This window comes from Babylonia areolata, chromosome 12 (genome assembly GCF_041734735.1).
Source record: "Babylonia areolata isolate BAREFJ2019XMU chromosome 12, ASM4173473v1, whole genome shotgun sequence".
In the NCBI taxonomy this organism is placed as follows: domain Eukaryota; kingdom Metazoa; phylum Mollusca; class Gastropoda; order Neogastropoda; family Buccinidae; genus Babylonia; species Babylonia areolata.
This window is the reverse complement of record NC_134887.1, coordinates 28,310,620-28,326,018: the sequence shown is the minus strand read 5'-3', so window position 1 is coordinate 28,326,018 and position 15,399 is coordinate 28,310,620. Positions and strand designations below refer to the sequence as shown.

General features: G+C 42.0%; 1 protein-coding gene across 1 annotated transcript in view; it reads right to left on the bottom strand.

The window, feature by feature from the left end:
- Positions 1-14,806, bottom strand: part of LOC143288127 (uncharacterized) — a 30,478-nt gene extending 15,672 nt beyond the window's left edge. The window contains exons 1-6 of the mRNA XM_076596416.1: positions 14,689-14,806; positions 13,009-13,136; positions 11,210-11,269; positions 10,400-10,623; positions 3,870-3,941; positions 2,284-2,367 (exon numbers count right to left, since the gene is read on the bottom strand). Coding sequence (XP_076452531.1) covers positions 2,284-2,367; positions 3,870-3,941; positions 10,400-10,623; positions 11,210-11,269; positions 13,009-13,063 — 495 coding nt within the window. The 5' untranslated portion in view covers positions 13,064-13,136; positions 14,689-14,806. The remainder of the gene's footprint in view (positions 1-2,283; positions 2,368-3,869; positions 3,942-10,399; positions 10,624-11,209; positions 11,270-13,008; positions 13,137-14,688) is intronic.
- Between the last annotated feature and the right edge of the window lie 593 nt (positions 14,807-15,399).

Genomic DNA, 15,399 nt, shown 5'->3' with positions numbered 1-15,399 from the left:
TTGAGAACCCCGCCAATTGGGATCATGGGTGCCAGCAACACCATCGTGCTCTAGAGAGAAGTGTAAGTTCTCGCTGTTGCGTGGGAGGAACAATGTTGGACCAAGACGAAAGGTCAACTCGTAGATCCGCGCGTTCCTGTGTTGGGGGGGGGGGGGGGACTGCCATGGACGGTGTGTCGTATCTAATCTCAAAGAAGTTGAATGATTCACGAGGGGAGAGAACGTAACGACCCCCAGCTGAGAGCACAGACCTAGTATCCTGTAGGTGTGAATCTTGCACAGGACCTGTGACTGGGCCAGGTTAAGTCAGTCATTCAGGTGCATACAGAGAAACATGGATTACGACCCCACCATTCCCTCACCAGCTTGGTGAAGAGGAAAGAGGATAGGCAAAGACCAAACGGGATGGCAGGGAACTGGAAGACCTTGTCCCTCCACACAAACCTCAAGCACCGGCGAGATGCAGGGTGAATAAGAATCTGGAAATAAGCATCCTTCATGCTGATAGAAGTAGCCCAGTGACCCTTAGAATGGTATATCGAATATATGCCCGTGTGTCCATTTTGAATCTGACCTTGGTTTAAGGGGAGACCATGGATCACTCACCGTCCTCCACAAGCCTTTGGAATTATAAATAGATGGGCATAAAACACCTCACCTGGATCCATGTATTCCGATTTTACACACGTGAGTAGCAATGGGGAGATTTCTAAGACGCGATCCTGCTCCTCCATGCTGGACAAATAGAGAGGAGAAGCTCTTAGTCAAGGACAGTCATCCACCCAAGGCAGCACGTAACCAGATTCTAGCACTGACACAATCCAGTGACTGAGTCCCATGTCTCGCCACTGATAAGCACGCCTGGAGAGACACCCTCTGAAAGGGGTATCACATAGTAGTAAGCATAATACCAACTTAGATTCTGAACAAAAGTGAACAAAATGTGTACTTCAAAGGCACATGGTTACATCCAAAAATGGCTCAATTCTTCGCAGACACATAAAATCACATTCGTCCAAGACATTTTCATTTTTAGATACCATAAGAGAACGAGCGAGCGAGCAAGCGAGAGAATGAGGGAGAGACAGAGACAGACAGAGAGAGAGAGAGAGAGAGAGAGAGAGAGATGGCTTATTCGATTTGGACCATAACCATATATGAACAGGGAGCAATAACAATCTAACATGTGTCATTGCATTCACTGATATAAACAGCGCACCTTCTTGCATTATCAACTACCAAGAAACTGATATATAATTATCTGTTTTGAATTTCATGCTTTATAAAAATACAAAGCAAAACTATTTAATGATTTTTCTTGATTCAATGTCATTGTCGAAATAAACATGGATATGCATAATATATACGGGGGAATGAATTGCATTCATACGTTAATCAGGACGAAACATTTCTAAACAAATTGAAATTCATCCTCTCTGGATTCCTTACAGAAAGAGCATATTACCTCAGAATGACAGATGGATTTATGACGATGTCTATATGTGTTTAAATCAGAAATTCTCAGAATCTAAATCCAGAAATAGTAAACTGCAAGTGTCTTAAAATCAAACATATGCATGTATATGATACCAAAAAAATGGAGAGAGAAAAAGAGAGAGAATATGTGAGAAAGAGAGAGAAGGGGAGGAGACAGAGAAACAGAGAAAACAGGGAGAGAGAGGGACACACACACACACACACACACACACACACACACACACACACACACACACACACGCAGAAAGAGACAGAGAGAGATAAACGAAACGGTAATGAGATAAGCAAAACAGAGAGAGAGAGAGAGAGACGTAAGGCAAGATAAAAGGGAGAGAAAAGATATACACTGACGGATACTGAATGAAGGAAGGACAGAGAGACATGGCACGACACGACATGTTGTCAAAAGCCATTTTGAGAAAAGGGAATGACGAAAATGAAGTAGAAATACAACGAACCGACATACACTACAACAACATATTCAACAGACAAAAAAGCATGAGAGAGACAGACAGAAGACAGAGACGAGTGGAAAAGGTAAAGATGAATGTTTATTCGTTTGACCATTCCTCTTTTCACTCGTCCTAAAGGTAAAGATGAATGTTTATTCGTTTGACCATTCCTCTTTTCACTCGTCCTGTCTCAGTTCTTCGCTTCTGCTTCAGATCCCCTCACAGGAGAAGAGGAGCAGGAAGGGGAAGAAGAGGAAGGAGAAGAAAGACAATAACAAACACAGTAACATCAACAACTCAAACAACAAGAAAGCCCTGTTGTTTGGTTTCTTACTTCAGTGACAGAAACGTTTCTCAGAGTGTCGCTGAATTCCGGATCAAACTCATCCACAGGACACACCATCAGTGTGACTGTACGCTGAAAGAATCAGATTCAGAATTAAAATGTATTCATTTTAGGCCAAAGCCCTGTGTTAAGGAGTATGAACAAAAGATAACATTTTTTTTAAATGCAAGTTATGAAAGCAATTCCAGAAGCCCCACCCCCTCCCTCCATCCCTCTCTCATCTCTCTTGTTCTCTCACACACAAACATACACACACACACACACACACAAAAGGGGGGGGGTGCGGGGGGAGGGGGGGAAGAGAACTCAAATTCTTCAATGGTTAGTCTATTCTACCCGTGTCAAGTGGGAATGTGGGTGAGGAGGAAACACAAAAACATATCATCAAAATAATAAGCGAAACAAGGATGTCAAATGATGAGAAACGGTGGAGAAGGGGGCGAAAGGGGGTACATGCACAGGCATCTGAAGATGGAGGCTAAAGGGGTAGGAGAATAACTGTGACCCATAGTGCCTGAAAGGGAAAGAGGCAACTCATACACACATGCTTGATGGTTCGTCTACGAAATTAGCATAAGCTTTACAGTAAAGAGATGAATACGTTAACAGGAACCAAGTAAGGTTGAGGTGCCGTGATCTTTTCTGGTGAACGAAAATGCTTTTGACAGCAATATTGCAGGTGGTATAACACATTATTGCATCATAAAATAGCAACGTCAGTCGCAAAGTATTTGGACGGGCATATTTTATTTCTGCAATATGTAATTCACGTAACGTTTTATATCAGGCACAAACAGGATAAAATGCAATTCGTCCAGTCCAGTTTTGGATGAAACAGACAACTGATGTTTTCATGTTTCTTGGAGTATCTAAATTGGTGAGGTTTCAGCTAGCATATCAAAGTTACTCCAAGAAATTTCTTCAATGCAAATAAATGTACCTTTTCACAGTGAATTGCTTATTCATAGAGACCCCATATTTCAGCTGTTACAGGTTGAATCTGACAGCCAAATAATTTTACAAACAGTTCAAAAGAATGATTTTCTAAAGTGGATAATTTTCACAGAGACAGAAAGAGAGAGAGAGAGAAACAGAAACAGAAACAGAGATAGAAAGTGTGTGTGTGTGTGTGTGTGTGTGTGTGTGTGTGTGTGTGTCTGTTTGTTAAGTGTGTGCATATGTGTCCAAATACTGTACCTGCGAGCTTTCGTGTGTGTGTGTGTGTGTGTGTGTGTGTGTGTGTGTGTGTGTGTGTGAGTGTGTGTGAACAGATGTGGGTGGGCGGATGGGTAGCCGTGACTATAGGTATATACACACACATGTGCAAGTGTGTGTTTGAGCGTGTGGTTGAGTGTGTGTGTGTGTGTGTGTGTGTGTGTGAACTGATGTGGGTGGACGGATGGGTAGCTGTGGCTATAGGTATATACATACACATGTGCAAGTGTGTGTTTGAGCGTGTGGTTGAGCGTGTGAGCGCGTGCGCGCGCGCGTGTGTGTATGTGTGTGGTAGTATGAGAATGGGAGTAGAATGGGGGTGTCTGGAGAAAAAAAATGTATAGCAATTGCAGACTTACACTCTTCCTACTGCGGGGGATGGTGCACGATAGCGTGAACTTTGCTTGCAATGCCTTGCTGTTGTTACCTGCCTTCATGAAGGACACACACAAACACACACACATCACACCCATCCCACAAAAAATAAGGCACATGCACATTTTTTTTAGCTAACTCCCACAATACACACACACGTGCGTACGCACACACACCAGGTCCCACAATCCACACAGACACACGCACACACGAACAACAACAACACACACACCTCTACACTCCCGCACCCACACACACGTACTGCCACTGTGATCACAAACACTTCCACCAATGTCTCCATGGCCATGGACATCATCAGCATACACTCCTATGAACTGTGTTTAGAAAGACTGCTCCTGTTTAAAGAAGTCTGTCCATTGTTGGTTTGCAGATGATGGCAATATTCGTTTGATTAGCACTTACTCTTTCTTTCAGGTGAGACTTACGGCTGCTCCCTCTCTTTATCATTCTTACTTTGAATTGATTGATGGTGTAATTGCTTTGTGCCTAGATTTTGAAGTCATTTTTTACATTCCTTAAGAATTCAAAACATGTAAGCTGTGTATTGTTGTTGTGCTACCGGCAAGTCTGTCAGATCGCTCATGCACCTGCATGCCAACGGCTGAACATGCATGTAAGCTTTTGCTTATGGATGTTGCATATTGCAACATGCCACTCAGTGCTCCCAATCTCACTGTTTGTAGGAGGTTCATAAAAGTACAGTCAGAATTATGCATGTTTATTTGCAGGCATACGTATGGACGACAGTCACTGGAAAACATGTTTCATTGCTTCAACTTCCATTGCCACGCTGGAGGTTGTGACTTTTTTTCTTTACAGTGTATCTTCAACAGACCTAATCTTGGTGAATGAACCAGGTGAACTTTGTGTGATAATGTCCTGTTCTTTGATGTTTCATTTTTGTTAGTTGTTTTGCTTCTGGATCATTCCTGTCCTCTGGCCATTTTCGACAACGTCTTTCGAGCATGGGTGATATGATTGTCTTGCAGAGGTGTTTGAAGTATGTTGGTATTCTTTCCATTCATTTGTTTGCTTCAGATTTTGCAGCTGGTATAAAACTGTATCATGTCTTCTGCGTGTCCCACCCATGATTTTTCCACGTCCTCTAGTGCTCTGAAATAAACATTGAATTAACCTATTAAAATGTTGTAACGTTTGTATGGCCTGCATTGAAGGCAGGTAAAATTTTGCTGTGTGTATTCCTGTTTCATGTGCTGACACCATTGGTTAATAGTATGTAACTGTTTCCTTAAGGCTGCAGTATTTTCTTGAGTATTGGTAAAGATTTTGAAGACAAGGCCAACATCCAGTACATTAAGAACATAAACGACTCTATTATTCAGATCTGCGAGTCATTCTGTATAAACGTTATAAAGGACAGGGTAAAGACATCCAGTACATTAAGAACATAAACGATTCTATTGTTGGTCAGATCTGCGAGTCATTTCGTATAAACGTTATAAAGGACAGGGTAAAGAGGTTATTCTTGTGGTTGTACAATGGAAGGTTTATATGGCGCGGACATCCGATTTCCTAGATGTAAGACGACGAATCTTTCCTGAAGTGCTGCTACTATCCCTTTTCTTCAGTGGCAGCTTCATGGGTTGTGTAAACTGGACTTTATTGTACGTAACTTCTATGTCGATTACTAATGCTAATGTTTCTTCTTTCCTTTGAAATCCTCCTGTTCAAGGTCTCTTGCAGGATTTCTCGCTATTATATGTCTCACTCAGAGGGCTCTTGATAGCAAACTTTGGGCCTTGGGCAGTCCCTTTCTTGCATTTCGCTGGTACTTCATTCATATAATCTATCATGATGTCATGATCGATTCCAGACTGCATTAGATTTCGTTCAATCTATTCACACATTTCTTCTCTCTGGCATGGAAGTGTTATGTTTGTTGTCTTTTTCTCTCCTTCTTCATATTAAAGTTTTGGTCAGGACAACGATTTGTTATTTCTTTTCACAGTCTGACCACAGAACGCCTTTTTAATACCCAGGCTGTCTCTGTGTCAGCAGTCCACCATAGCAGCTGAATAATTGTATCAGGTTCAGTGCAGTACTCTTACTTCCATTGATGTGCTGAAATGGATTCTTGAATCTGATTCTGGACTTTTTTTCTGGCTTTTATAGACCTAAAACTAAAGGGAGGGCGAGCGGTGCCTTGATGTGAAAGTGTCTCCGCATTCATTTCTGTTCTGAATTTTTTATCATGTAAAGGCGATGTCAACAATATCGTAACTGTCTTTTTTGTCTCTTTCTAAGGCATGTTGGATTTGTGGCTGCTAATGGATAACGAAGATATTCTTGAAGAATTTCTCCTATGATATCTTCACGGACGAGTCCTTGTGGGTTGGTGTTTGATCTTGCGTTAAGGTCTCCACAGATTATGACAGAATCCCCAAGTTCATTTTTCTATTTCCTCTGGAAAGGTCCAAGCAGTTTGAAAATACAGGATCCTGGATGTACGTTGACACTGATCAGAACACATCTTTCATGATTTCCACCAGGTTTTTCGAAACTTTAGCCAATCAGTTCATATGAGTTGCAGCATTTTTTCTAAATCTCTGTTAAACGCCTTGTTTTTTCAGATTTTTTGTATGATCCTCTTCATTCGTCTCTGAGAGACTATTAAGATAATAAAATGAACCTATCTATCTGCACTAGCCCTGGTTTCTTTAAGGCACATAATATCAACAAATCTACCAGAAAGCCAAGAACTTTGCTCCCTTTCTTTTGCACAAAGCAAAGACTCTGTTCTTCAACACCACGATCTCTGAAGCTAAATAAAGCAAAGAACTATATTGCATTACAGATAAGCTTTGTGGCAGAACAAAATCTTCTTTGCTTCCTTCTATCTGTAGCCAAGCACTCAGCTCAGGCTTCAAAATACTGCTTCACGCATGAGCTGTAGAGCAAACACCTTTTTTCACAACTAACTTGTCGGTCTTCAACGGCTCACGCAGAATGTGTGACGCCATTCCCGGTTTGATGCAAAGCCCATTCTAAACCTATTCTCTAAACATCCATTAAATGAAATATCTGTATCGTTCACTACAATATTATATTTGTTGTGCTTACACACACACTTTACTCATTTAGAAGCATACTTGATTTCAGTTTAATCGTTCGTCAGTGTAAAGATTTCAACTGACGCTAAGCTTACGTCATTTTGCCCTTCTCTCCACACAACCACTCCTCAGTCAGTGTCGCTGTATGCCATTGGGTGAGCTCTAATCTGTGCTTCTGGCACAGAATATTTAATTAATATCTCTTTTTTGTCGGATCAGTAAATTGCAAGTATTATATACTGGCAGAATCATTGCAATTCCATCTTTCAATCTATTCCATTTATGTTTGCCTACGTTAAACTGATTTAACGCAGTTTGTAATTTTCCGCGATGAGCTCTCTAAAACTGACCCTTTTCAGGTGATTTAAATCAAGATTATAAATTCATCTTAAATAATCAACACTCCATTTTATACTCATTAGATAGTAGGTGTTGAGCTCTTTCTTTTGTGACAAAAAAATTCCAAGTCCAGGTCCTGACAAGGTCACCAACGAAATGCTAAAACACCTTGGCACCAAAGCAAAGAACAAACTCCTTGCTCTCTTCAACATCAGTTGGAAGACGGGGCATGTTCCACAGAGCTGGCGAGAAGCTGACATGGTGCCCATCCACAAGAAGGGCAAAGACAGAGCCAGGGCTGATAGTTATCACCCCATCAGCCTCACCAGCTGCGTAGGCAAGCTCCTAGAACGCATGATCAACTCGCGCCTAGTTTGGCACCTGGAGAAGGTAGAGTCAGGCCAGTGCTGGAGTATGGCATGACTGCATGGGGCACTACGGCCAAGTCCAACTTTGAACGGATCAGCAAGGTTCAGAATCAAGCTACCCGTATCATCACAGGGGCCATAAGGTCTACACCAATTCGGGAGCTTGAAACCATCACAGAGCTCCAGCACCATGGGGACTGCAGAGACGCCAAACTCCTGACCCAGGCTGCCAAGTCCAAGAGGTTGCAAGGCCACTTCATGAAGGCAGACTGTCCCAGCCAACAAAAGGACAGCTGAGTGGGAGCTTCGTACACCAAAGCAGGATCCTAGAACGACAACATCAAGATATCCTTGACCATGCCCCCAAAGTGATACCCCGGTGTCTTGCCATTCCTGCCTGGAGCGAAGGAACCCCTCTCCTCATCCAGTGCAGCATCACTGGTGTTGGCTCCAAAGATTCCCAAAGCGGCCCTGAAAGAAAGTCCCTCACCCGTGAACACCTCCACACCCAGCAGTTCCCCAAAGAGTTCTGGACTCATGTCTACACCAACGGCTCTGCGACAGATGCCATTCAGAACGAAGGAGCAGGAGTCTATGTTCAATATCCAGAGGCAGAGAAGAAAAGATCTGCCTCGCTACCGGCCTGTACTCAACCAATTACAGAGCAGAAGCAGAAGCCTTGAAAACAGCAGCAGCCCACATCAAGGTCAGCCCCTACGCCAGCCACAACGTTGTCTTCCTGACCAACGGCCTGTCCATCTTGCAGGCCCTTTGGTCCAACAGAGATCCAAAACTCAACGATCTGTCCTCCTCTCTCACCTCTCTCTGCACAAGTCACAGTCACCCTGCAGTGGATTCCCTCCCACTGCAACGTGCTTGGCAACGAGACTACTGACTCCCTGGCAAAGGAAGGCACTACGAAAGAGCAGACGGACAGGTCTACCAGCTACTCTGAATCCAGGACCATCATTAAGGCCAGGCTGCAGAACAAGTGGAAGCAGCAGCATCCACGCGACAACAGAGCAGACCTGTACTACCTGCTGACTCGTCGAGAGCAGGTAGTCATTTCCAGGCTCAGGACAGGCCACAACCGCCTGAAACACCACCTATACACGAAACTCCGTATCGGCGACACAGAGCAGTGCCCCTGCAGAACAGGCAGCCAGACAACAGAACATCTGCTGCAGTCCTGCCCGTTCCACCAAGTGCTCCGAGAGAAAACCTGGCCCGACCCAATCCTAGCGGCCCAGAAGCTCTACGAAGGACTGGAGGACCTGCGACGTACGTACTGCCCCTTCGTCGAGGAGACGGGGGAATCCATCTGATAAATGACGAACGAGACAACTCCAAACAAGTCAACGTCCTTGGAAAATGTTTTGGTGATCGCACGCGTTCTACAACTCCGAACATTGCAATTCTGTCGTGTCATTCGTCGGTTTGAAGTCACTGACTGTAATATCCAAGACTGTTCAAATCTCTCTAGGCACTATAGCCTCGGCACAAATGTAAAAAAAAATGGCTGTACATGTCGAAGTCTGTGAAAACAAGGGTTAATTTTTCTCTCCTTTAAAAAAAAAAAATAATGACCACACTTACCTACTTTGACACGGGAAGATTTCGGTGACAGACGCATGCACACTGAGTGTAAGGACCCAAACGTCTTTTCGTGTGCGTGTGTTTTGTGCATATCAGTCTATTGATTTCAGTCCTTGTTTGTGCACATTATACAGTAAGTAATAAGGCCTTTGCAGAAACCAGTCTCTGAATAAAATTCAGCGACTTTTTTTGTATCCATTTAGTAATGTGTTCCCGCAAACTATGAATGCAATGCATGTAACGCATGCTCATCATTAATATTAAATGAAGGGGCTTTGCCATAGCATTTTCCAACTTAGACCACTAAGGGCTGGGCGAATGTAGATTTAAGACCTTCACAATCAGTGTAAAATATTATAGTCTTTCTATGCTTTGAGACATTGTTTTAGATTTAATATTTTTTGATGAGTGAGACACGCTTTCTAACAAACAATTCCCATTGTGTATTCAGATTGACATCCCACTTCTTGGCAGAATATTGCCGATGCATGCACGAATTTAACTTCCATACTGATAAGAAGTAGCTCCGTTCTGAACAAAAAATGATAACAATGACTGCTATTTATCAGTGTTTTCAAAGTTTTATATAAAGAAACAAAAATGTTTGGCATCTTTCTGTTTTGTGCCTTTCACAGAAGTACATTTTGATTATAACTAAAATGTGTGTGCAGAACTGAATTTTTTCATGATTCTAAACTAAATTTCGTGTCAACAAAGTATTTCCAGAGATAACGAACATGTTTCAGTCACCATGGACACACACACACACACACACACACACACACACACACACATCCCCCATAAACTAGGGTTCAAAATAATATGGAATTAAACCAGAATTCATTCCAACACAGCTGTTATGGAAAATGGTCTCCACAACTGCTGGAAGCATCACAATCAATAAAGTTTTGTTGTTGTTGTTTTGTGTTTTTTTCAGATACACATTTACTTGCTATGAAAAGTATTGGACGACCCATAACTACGTAAACTCGAACTATGTAAGCCATAAAGCTACTTCGTGCCCCCTTTAACATAAAGTATGTATGAGAGAGATCTCTAGCTCACCTAGTTTGATATTTTTAGATCATTTTTCACTTGTAGACAAGTCTCCGGTCTTACCAGCTGAAAGATGACTTCTGCATCCAGGGGTTTGGCCAGCACCAGCTTGCAGTGGGTGACACCGGCCTGTGCCTGACATCTGTCTGGGTTATTGTTGTAGGTGGGAATCAAGCGCAAGGCACCCCTGTAGTAGTCACGCAGCTTGCTGTTGGCAATGCGGTATGACTGGTACTCTATTTCCAACCCCTCTCCTGCCTCCATTTCCATCAGCAGCAGTTCAGTGTCTGGACACCTCAGACATCAGATGAGAACGTAGACGATGATTACGACGACAACCATAAGGATGATGACGACAAAAATCACAATGCTCGATTTGTGGTGATGATGATGATGATAACGGCGATATGGATATCCATGAAGAGATAGAAATGACAAAGACAATGATAGTGTAGATTTCGTTCACATCAGCAACAACGAAGATAATGAGGTGATGACGACAATGATGTTAACAACAATGAGACTAGTGTGGCCGTCTGGTCTCTTTTAATCCGCATGCACGCGTGCTCAGACACACGGACACATACATACACAATTATTTCACCATTTGGTTCTTCCATACACATCCACACTCAAACGTATGCCACTACAGCTACAACTGATCACCACATAGCTACGAGAAGCTACAAGTTAGCCAAGTGACATTTGGTGATGTTTTGCTGTGATTACTATGACACAGTGCATGCAGGACATTACACACATTACCCCTAATACATTTGTTGGTGTGGCCAGGAAGGTAGTATCACAGACCAAAGATGCTGTGTACATCTCTACTAACTGGCCAGGGTTCAGTCTGCTAGTGGCTGAACATACCTGCGACAGTGGTTTCGTTGACAGTGATGTTGTCGTAGAGAAATGGGTTGCAACCAGATCCTGAAACAGACACTGTGCTCTTCAAATTACAAACCAGCATAAGTTATTCCAAGACTTTATTGCAAAGATTGAAACTTTTCTTTGCCGTTTTGACATTGAAACGGTTATTCGACTCATCATGTTCATAGATCTGCTCTTCTAAAACTCGATCTGCGAGAGTGCAAACCAGACAATTCAAACGTTAGTTGGTCACTTAGCACTACCTCCTGCCCCCGTCCCGCCCCCTCCCCTGCACACATCGACCCATCTCAAACCCCCCTTTCTGTTTGTTCTCTTAATCGTAACCTCCATCTCAAACACCTTTCATTACTTTCCCTCTTCCCTGGGTTACCTGACAAATAGTATGATAACGATCAAGGTAAGTGTATGACATGGCAATAAAAACAACATGCTGATGCACTGGGGGAATTCAGTGATGTAGTTTGCTGTGTGACCCCTTAGAACCTTTCTTTACAGTCATCCGTGCATGTACATACCCACCCAGCCTGCAATCCCTTAATCCTTCCCCCCAACCCCCGAATGATTGAAATCGTCGTCACACTGCAGCATTCAGTCATCTCAAGCTCACACAATGCTCGCACTTTGACTTCACTCAAACCCAGGGGAAAACAGCAGGACAAATGATGGCCACTCCTTTCTTATCATTACGGAAACAGAATGAAAACAAAAATAAATAAATACTGTCAAACCAAAAAAACGACCTCTTCCTCAGGCTCAGGGATTGACAAAAATTTATGTTCAAGGGGCTGACCCATCTGGAAAATTTACACAGTGAATAAAAATACATAAATATTGTCAAACCAAAAAACGACCTCAACCTCAGATTCGAGGACTGACAAATGTTCAAGGGGCTGACCCATCTTGAAAATTTACACAGTGAGTACTGCCTGTATGCTTGCAGTTAGTTCGCAGGTGTAAAATATGCCTTTGAATTGCCGTATATTTCTTGGAATTATGGAGTGTGGTATTTTTTGTTAAAGGAGATCGATGTGGATTTTCCCCAAACTCAAGGTTCGAAAGTACTCTATCATTCATTCTCGATCGTTGGGTAGAAGCAAGTTTACTGTCTGGTCGATGTGAGTTCGACAAGAGCTTTTGAAACACAGGCTGATCTAAATGGTTAGATCAATGGTTTAACTGTGGCGTTAGATGTACAAATAACTGCAGTTATCGTTTGTGGATTTGGTCAATGTGAGATTGATTGCTGTCTAGTTGAGCAAATGTTCGGCGATTTTTATCTGTTCAGCTTCAGATCTGTGTCTGTAGTTATCAGCACTGGTATATTTTCTCTCTTCGGATACAAGTTCCAGGGCCAGTTTCTGTCAAGGATGAAAATGCCTATACAGAGACCTTCCATCTCTTTCCAATGACATTCAGTTATAATCGGTGTGTATGGAATTAAGAAATGTAATATGCGTAGTCTTGAATCTGTTTTATGCTTTTGTGCGTCAAATCAAAATTTTTCTTCTTCTTCCTTTTGTAAGTTTGTGTGTGTGTGTGTGTGTGTGTGTGTGTGTGTGTGTGTGTGTGTGATGTTTACTGTAAAGCGCCTTGAGCTCCCTTTCATGGAGGAAAGCGCTCAACAAGTATACCTATCAATTATCATCATTATCAACTTCCTATTCTGTTCTAGTGGGGCAGTGAACAGGTGTGGACAGTGATGTGCAGTTTTCGTGTCGAGTTAAGGGTTCTAATACGGTCCTCGTGTCAGCTTTTAGGCTTTCAGTGGACAAACTTACCTTTTGTCAAGGAGATAAGTGACATGACAGTCAGCACTTGTAACACTACTTTCATGTCCACTGCGACAGGCGTCAAAGGCTTGGCACCCAAGTCTTGTCACCGGATTACCATATCACTAGCTTTTTTTCTGAAACGAAAAAGAAATTTCAAAAGAAGGAAAAGATGTGTAGCAGCTGCAGAAGGCCAACATGTTTCAGTTCGCAAGAACTAGCCATGACACAAGAAAATGTTCACTGAGACAATGCCAGAAGTATAACAGCCGTCAATGCAAGCTAATCTGCACTAAAGCAAAACTACTCTACCATCTATAAACAAATTCAAACACACACACACTTACATGCCCCTCCCCGCCCCCGCCCGCCACTACACACACACACACACACACACACACACACGCATAAGTGTGAGCAAAACAGCTAGGCAGACAGAGACAGAGAGACAAAGACAGAGATGACTTTAACATGATCACTCACAACTTTTTTAATCTATGGTTTTAAATTTTAACCTTTTTTTAAATTTTTATTACACTCTGGCAGATTTCCGCTATGACGGTGTTTGTCCCACTGACCTACCCTGTTAAATGCACCAACCTTGGAAAAAATTCATTGGCTAACCGAATTACACAAAATTATTTAATATGGAATGCACTACCAACCAAAGTTAAACTTGCACAAAATGCTAACACGTTCAGAAATCTTCTTGACACCAATGCCATCTTAAAAGAAAAAAAAATTGGTGAGAGATCTAGGCAGATGACCTGCCAGTCCCTAAACTACTGACTACTACCACACATCTTTATCGCATACATGTTCTAGATGTTGCACCATGTTGGATTTCTTACCATGTATTTATAATTTTTACGAAAAATATATATGATTCTGATTCGCCCATCCTTTAGGCTAATTAAGCCCAAGAGCTATTAGATTTTGAGCGTCCTAAACACTGTGGTAGAAATCGTTTGTGATAACGAACCACAAAGATAATTACAAGCCTCCTTTACAGATGAACTGCGCTGCTCCACTTCGACTATTCGTTTTGACATGTGATTAGTTTTATTTGAACTCAACTACCACCTTAGAACGCTTTTTCTTCCTGCAAATGCTGACTCCCCCCTAGCCCCCTCCAAACACATACACACAAACTATTGTACGTCAAATACACTAATGACGTCATATTAAAAGCTCGAATTCGCTTGCAAATTTTATCACAGAAATGTTTGGCGATAGGCTAAAAGCCTTTTGCCCTCATAATCAGTGTCCATTTATGTGCTTTTGGATTACTTGTTGTGAACAGACCCTTGTTTAAATCAGGCCTAGTGTATACTACATTTATCTACAGCTCAATAAAGATTTAACTCTGTGGAAAACGCATGGTCCTTAAACTTTTTGTCAATGTGATTTTTGAAGGCGTTTACCAATGGTGCATTGATGGTGTCATAGGAAAGGTTATTCCACAGATTTATGATACGGTTAGTAAAGAACTTGCGGAACTGGTTAGTTACGAAATTAGTTTTGTTTATTTTGAAGTTGTGCCCTCGAGTTTTATCGTAGTTAGCCATAGTAAACAAGGAAGAGGTGGTGCAAGGATCATACATATTTATGCGTAGTATTCTAAGACTGAGCAAGATTGCGTTTCTATCATCTGCTTCGAAGACTTAATATTGCTATTTCACCACTTACTGCTGTGCATATCAAAACACGACACCTTCAAACTTGAAGACCCGTCTGAATGTACTCCCACACAACATGGTTCGTAGATTTCGTGATCTTTTTTGACACTGGCTTTGTCACTCTTTCTTCCGTCGACCATTGCACAAACGACAATGTCAGGGCGATAATGCGCAATAACACGGTTCAAAGGAAAAACATCAGTTGCTTCCCGTACATCACATTCACATGGCATTAGGGTGAAACTGAAATCTAAATGACGCCCATGGCGCTGACCATTGAACAGTACAAACAAATAAACAAAGAAGCCAATGAACTAGTGATTCGTTGACTTTCGTTATTTTGAATTAGACAGTCAGCCAACTTCAAGCAAAATTGTATGAATGGACTCATTACATGATTATCAAGCACAGCATTTGTTTGTAGTAGTAGAAGTAGTAGTAGTAGTAGAAGCCTATATAACGAAAGTGTACTTGTGTACATGTGCCTATGTAGAAGCAAGAGGCATTAAATGTTTTGAGAATTGTGTGTCTGTGCGTTATTCTGTTCAATGTCGGTGAAATGTGTAGTAAGTGTAGTTGCATGACTCGACTCATTTAGTGTCATAAAATCCCAAAGGATTAATAGACACAACAAAGAACAAAAGGAAGAAAGAAAGAAATGGTCATCTAATACGCATGCAATGAAATACATATTTGGCGAATGTGTTTTGTTGTTGTTGTT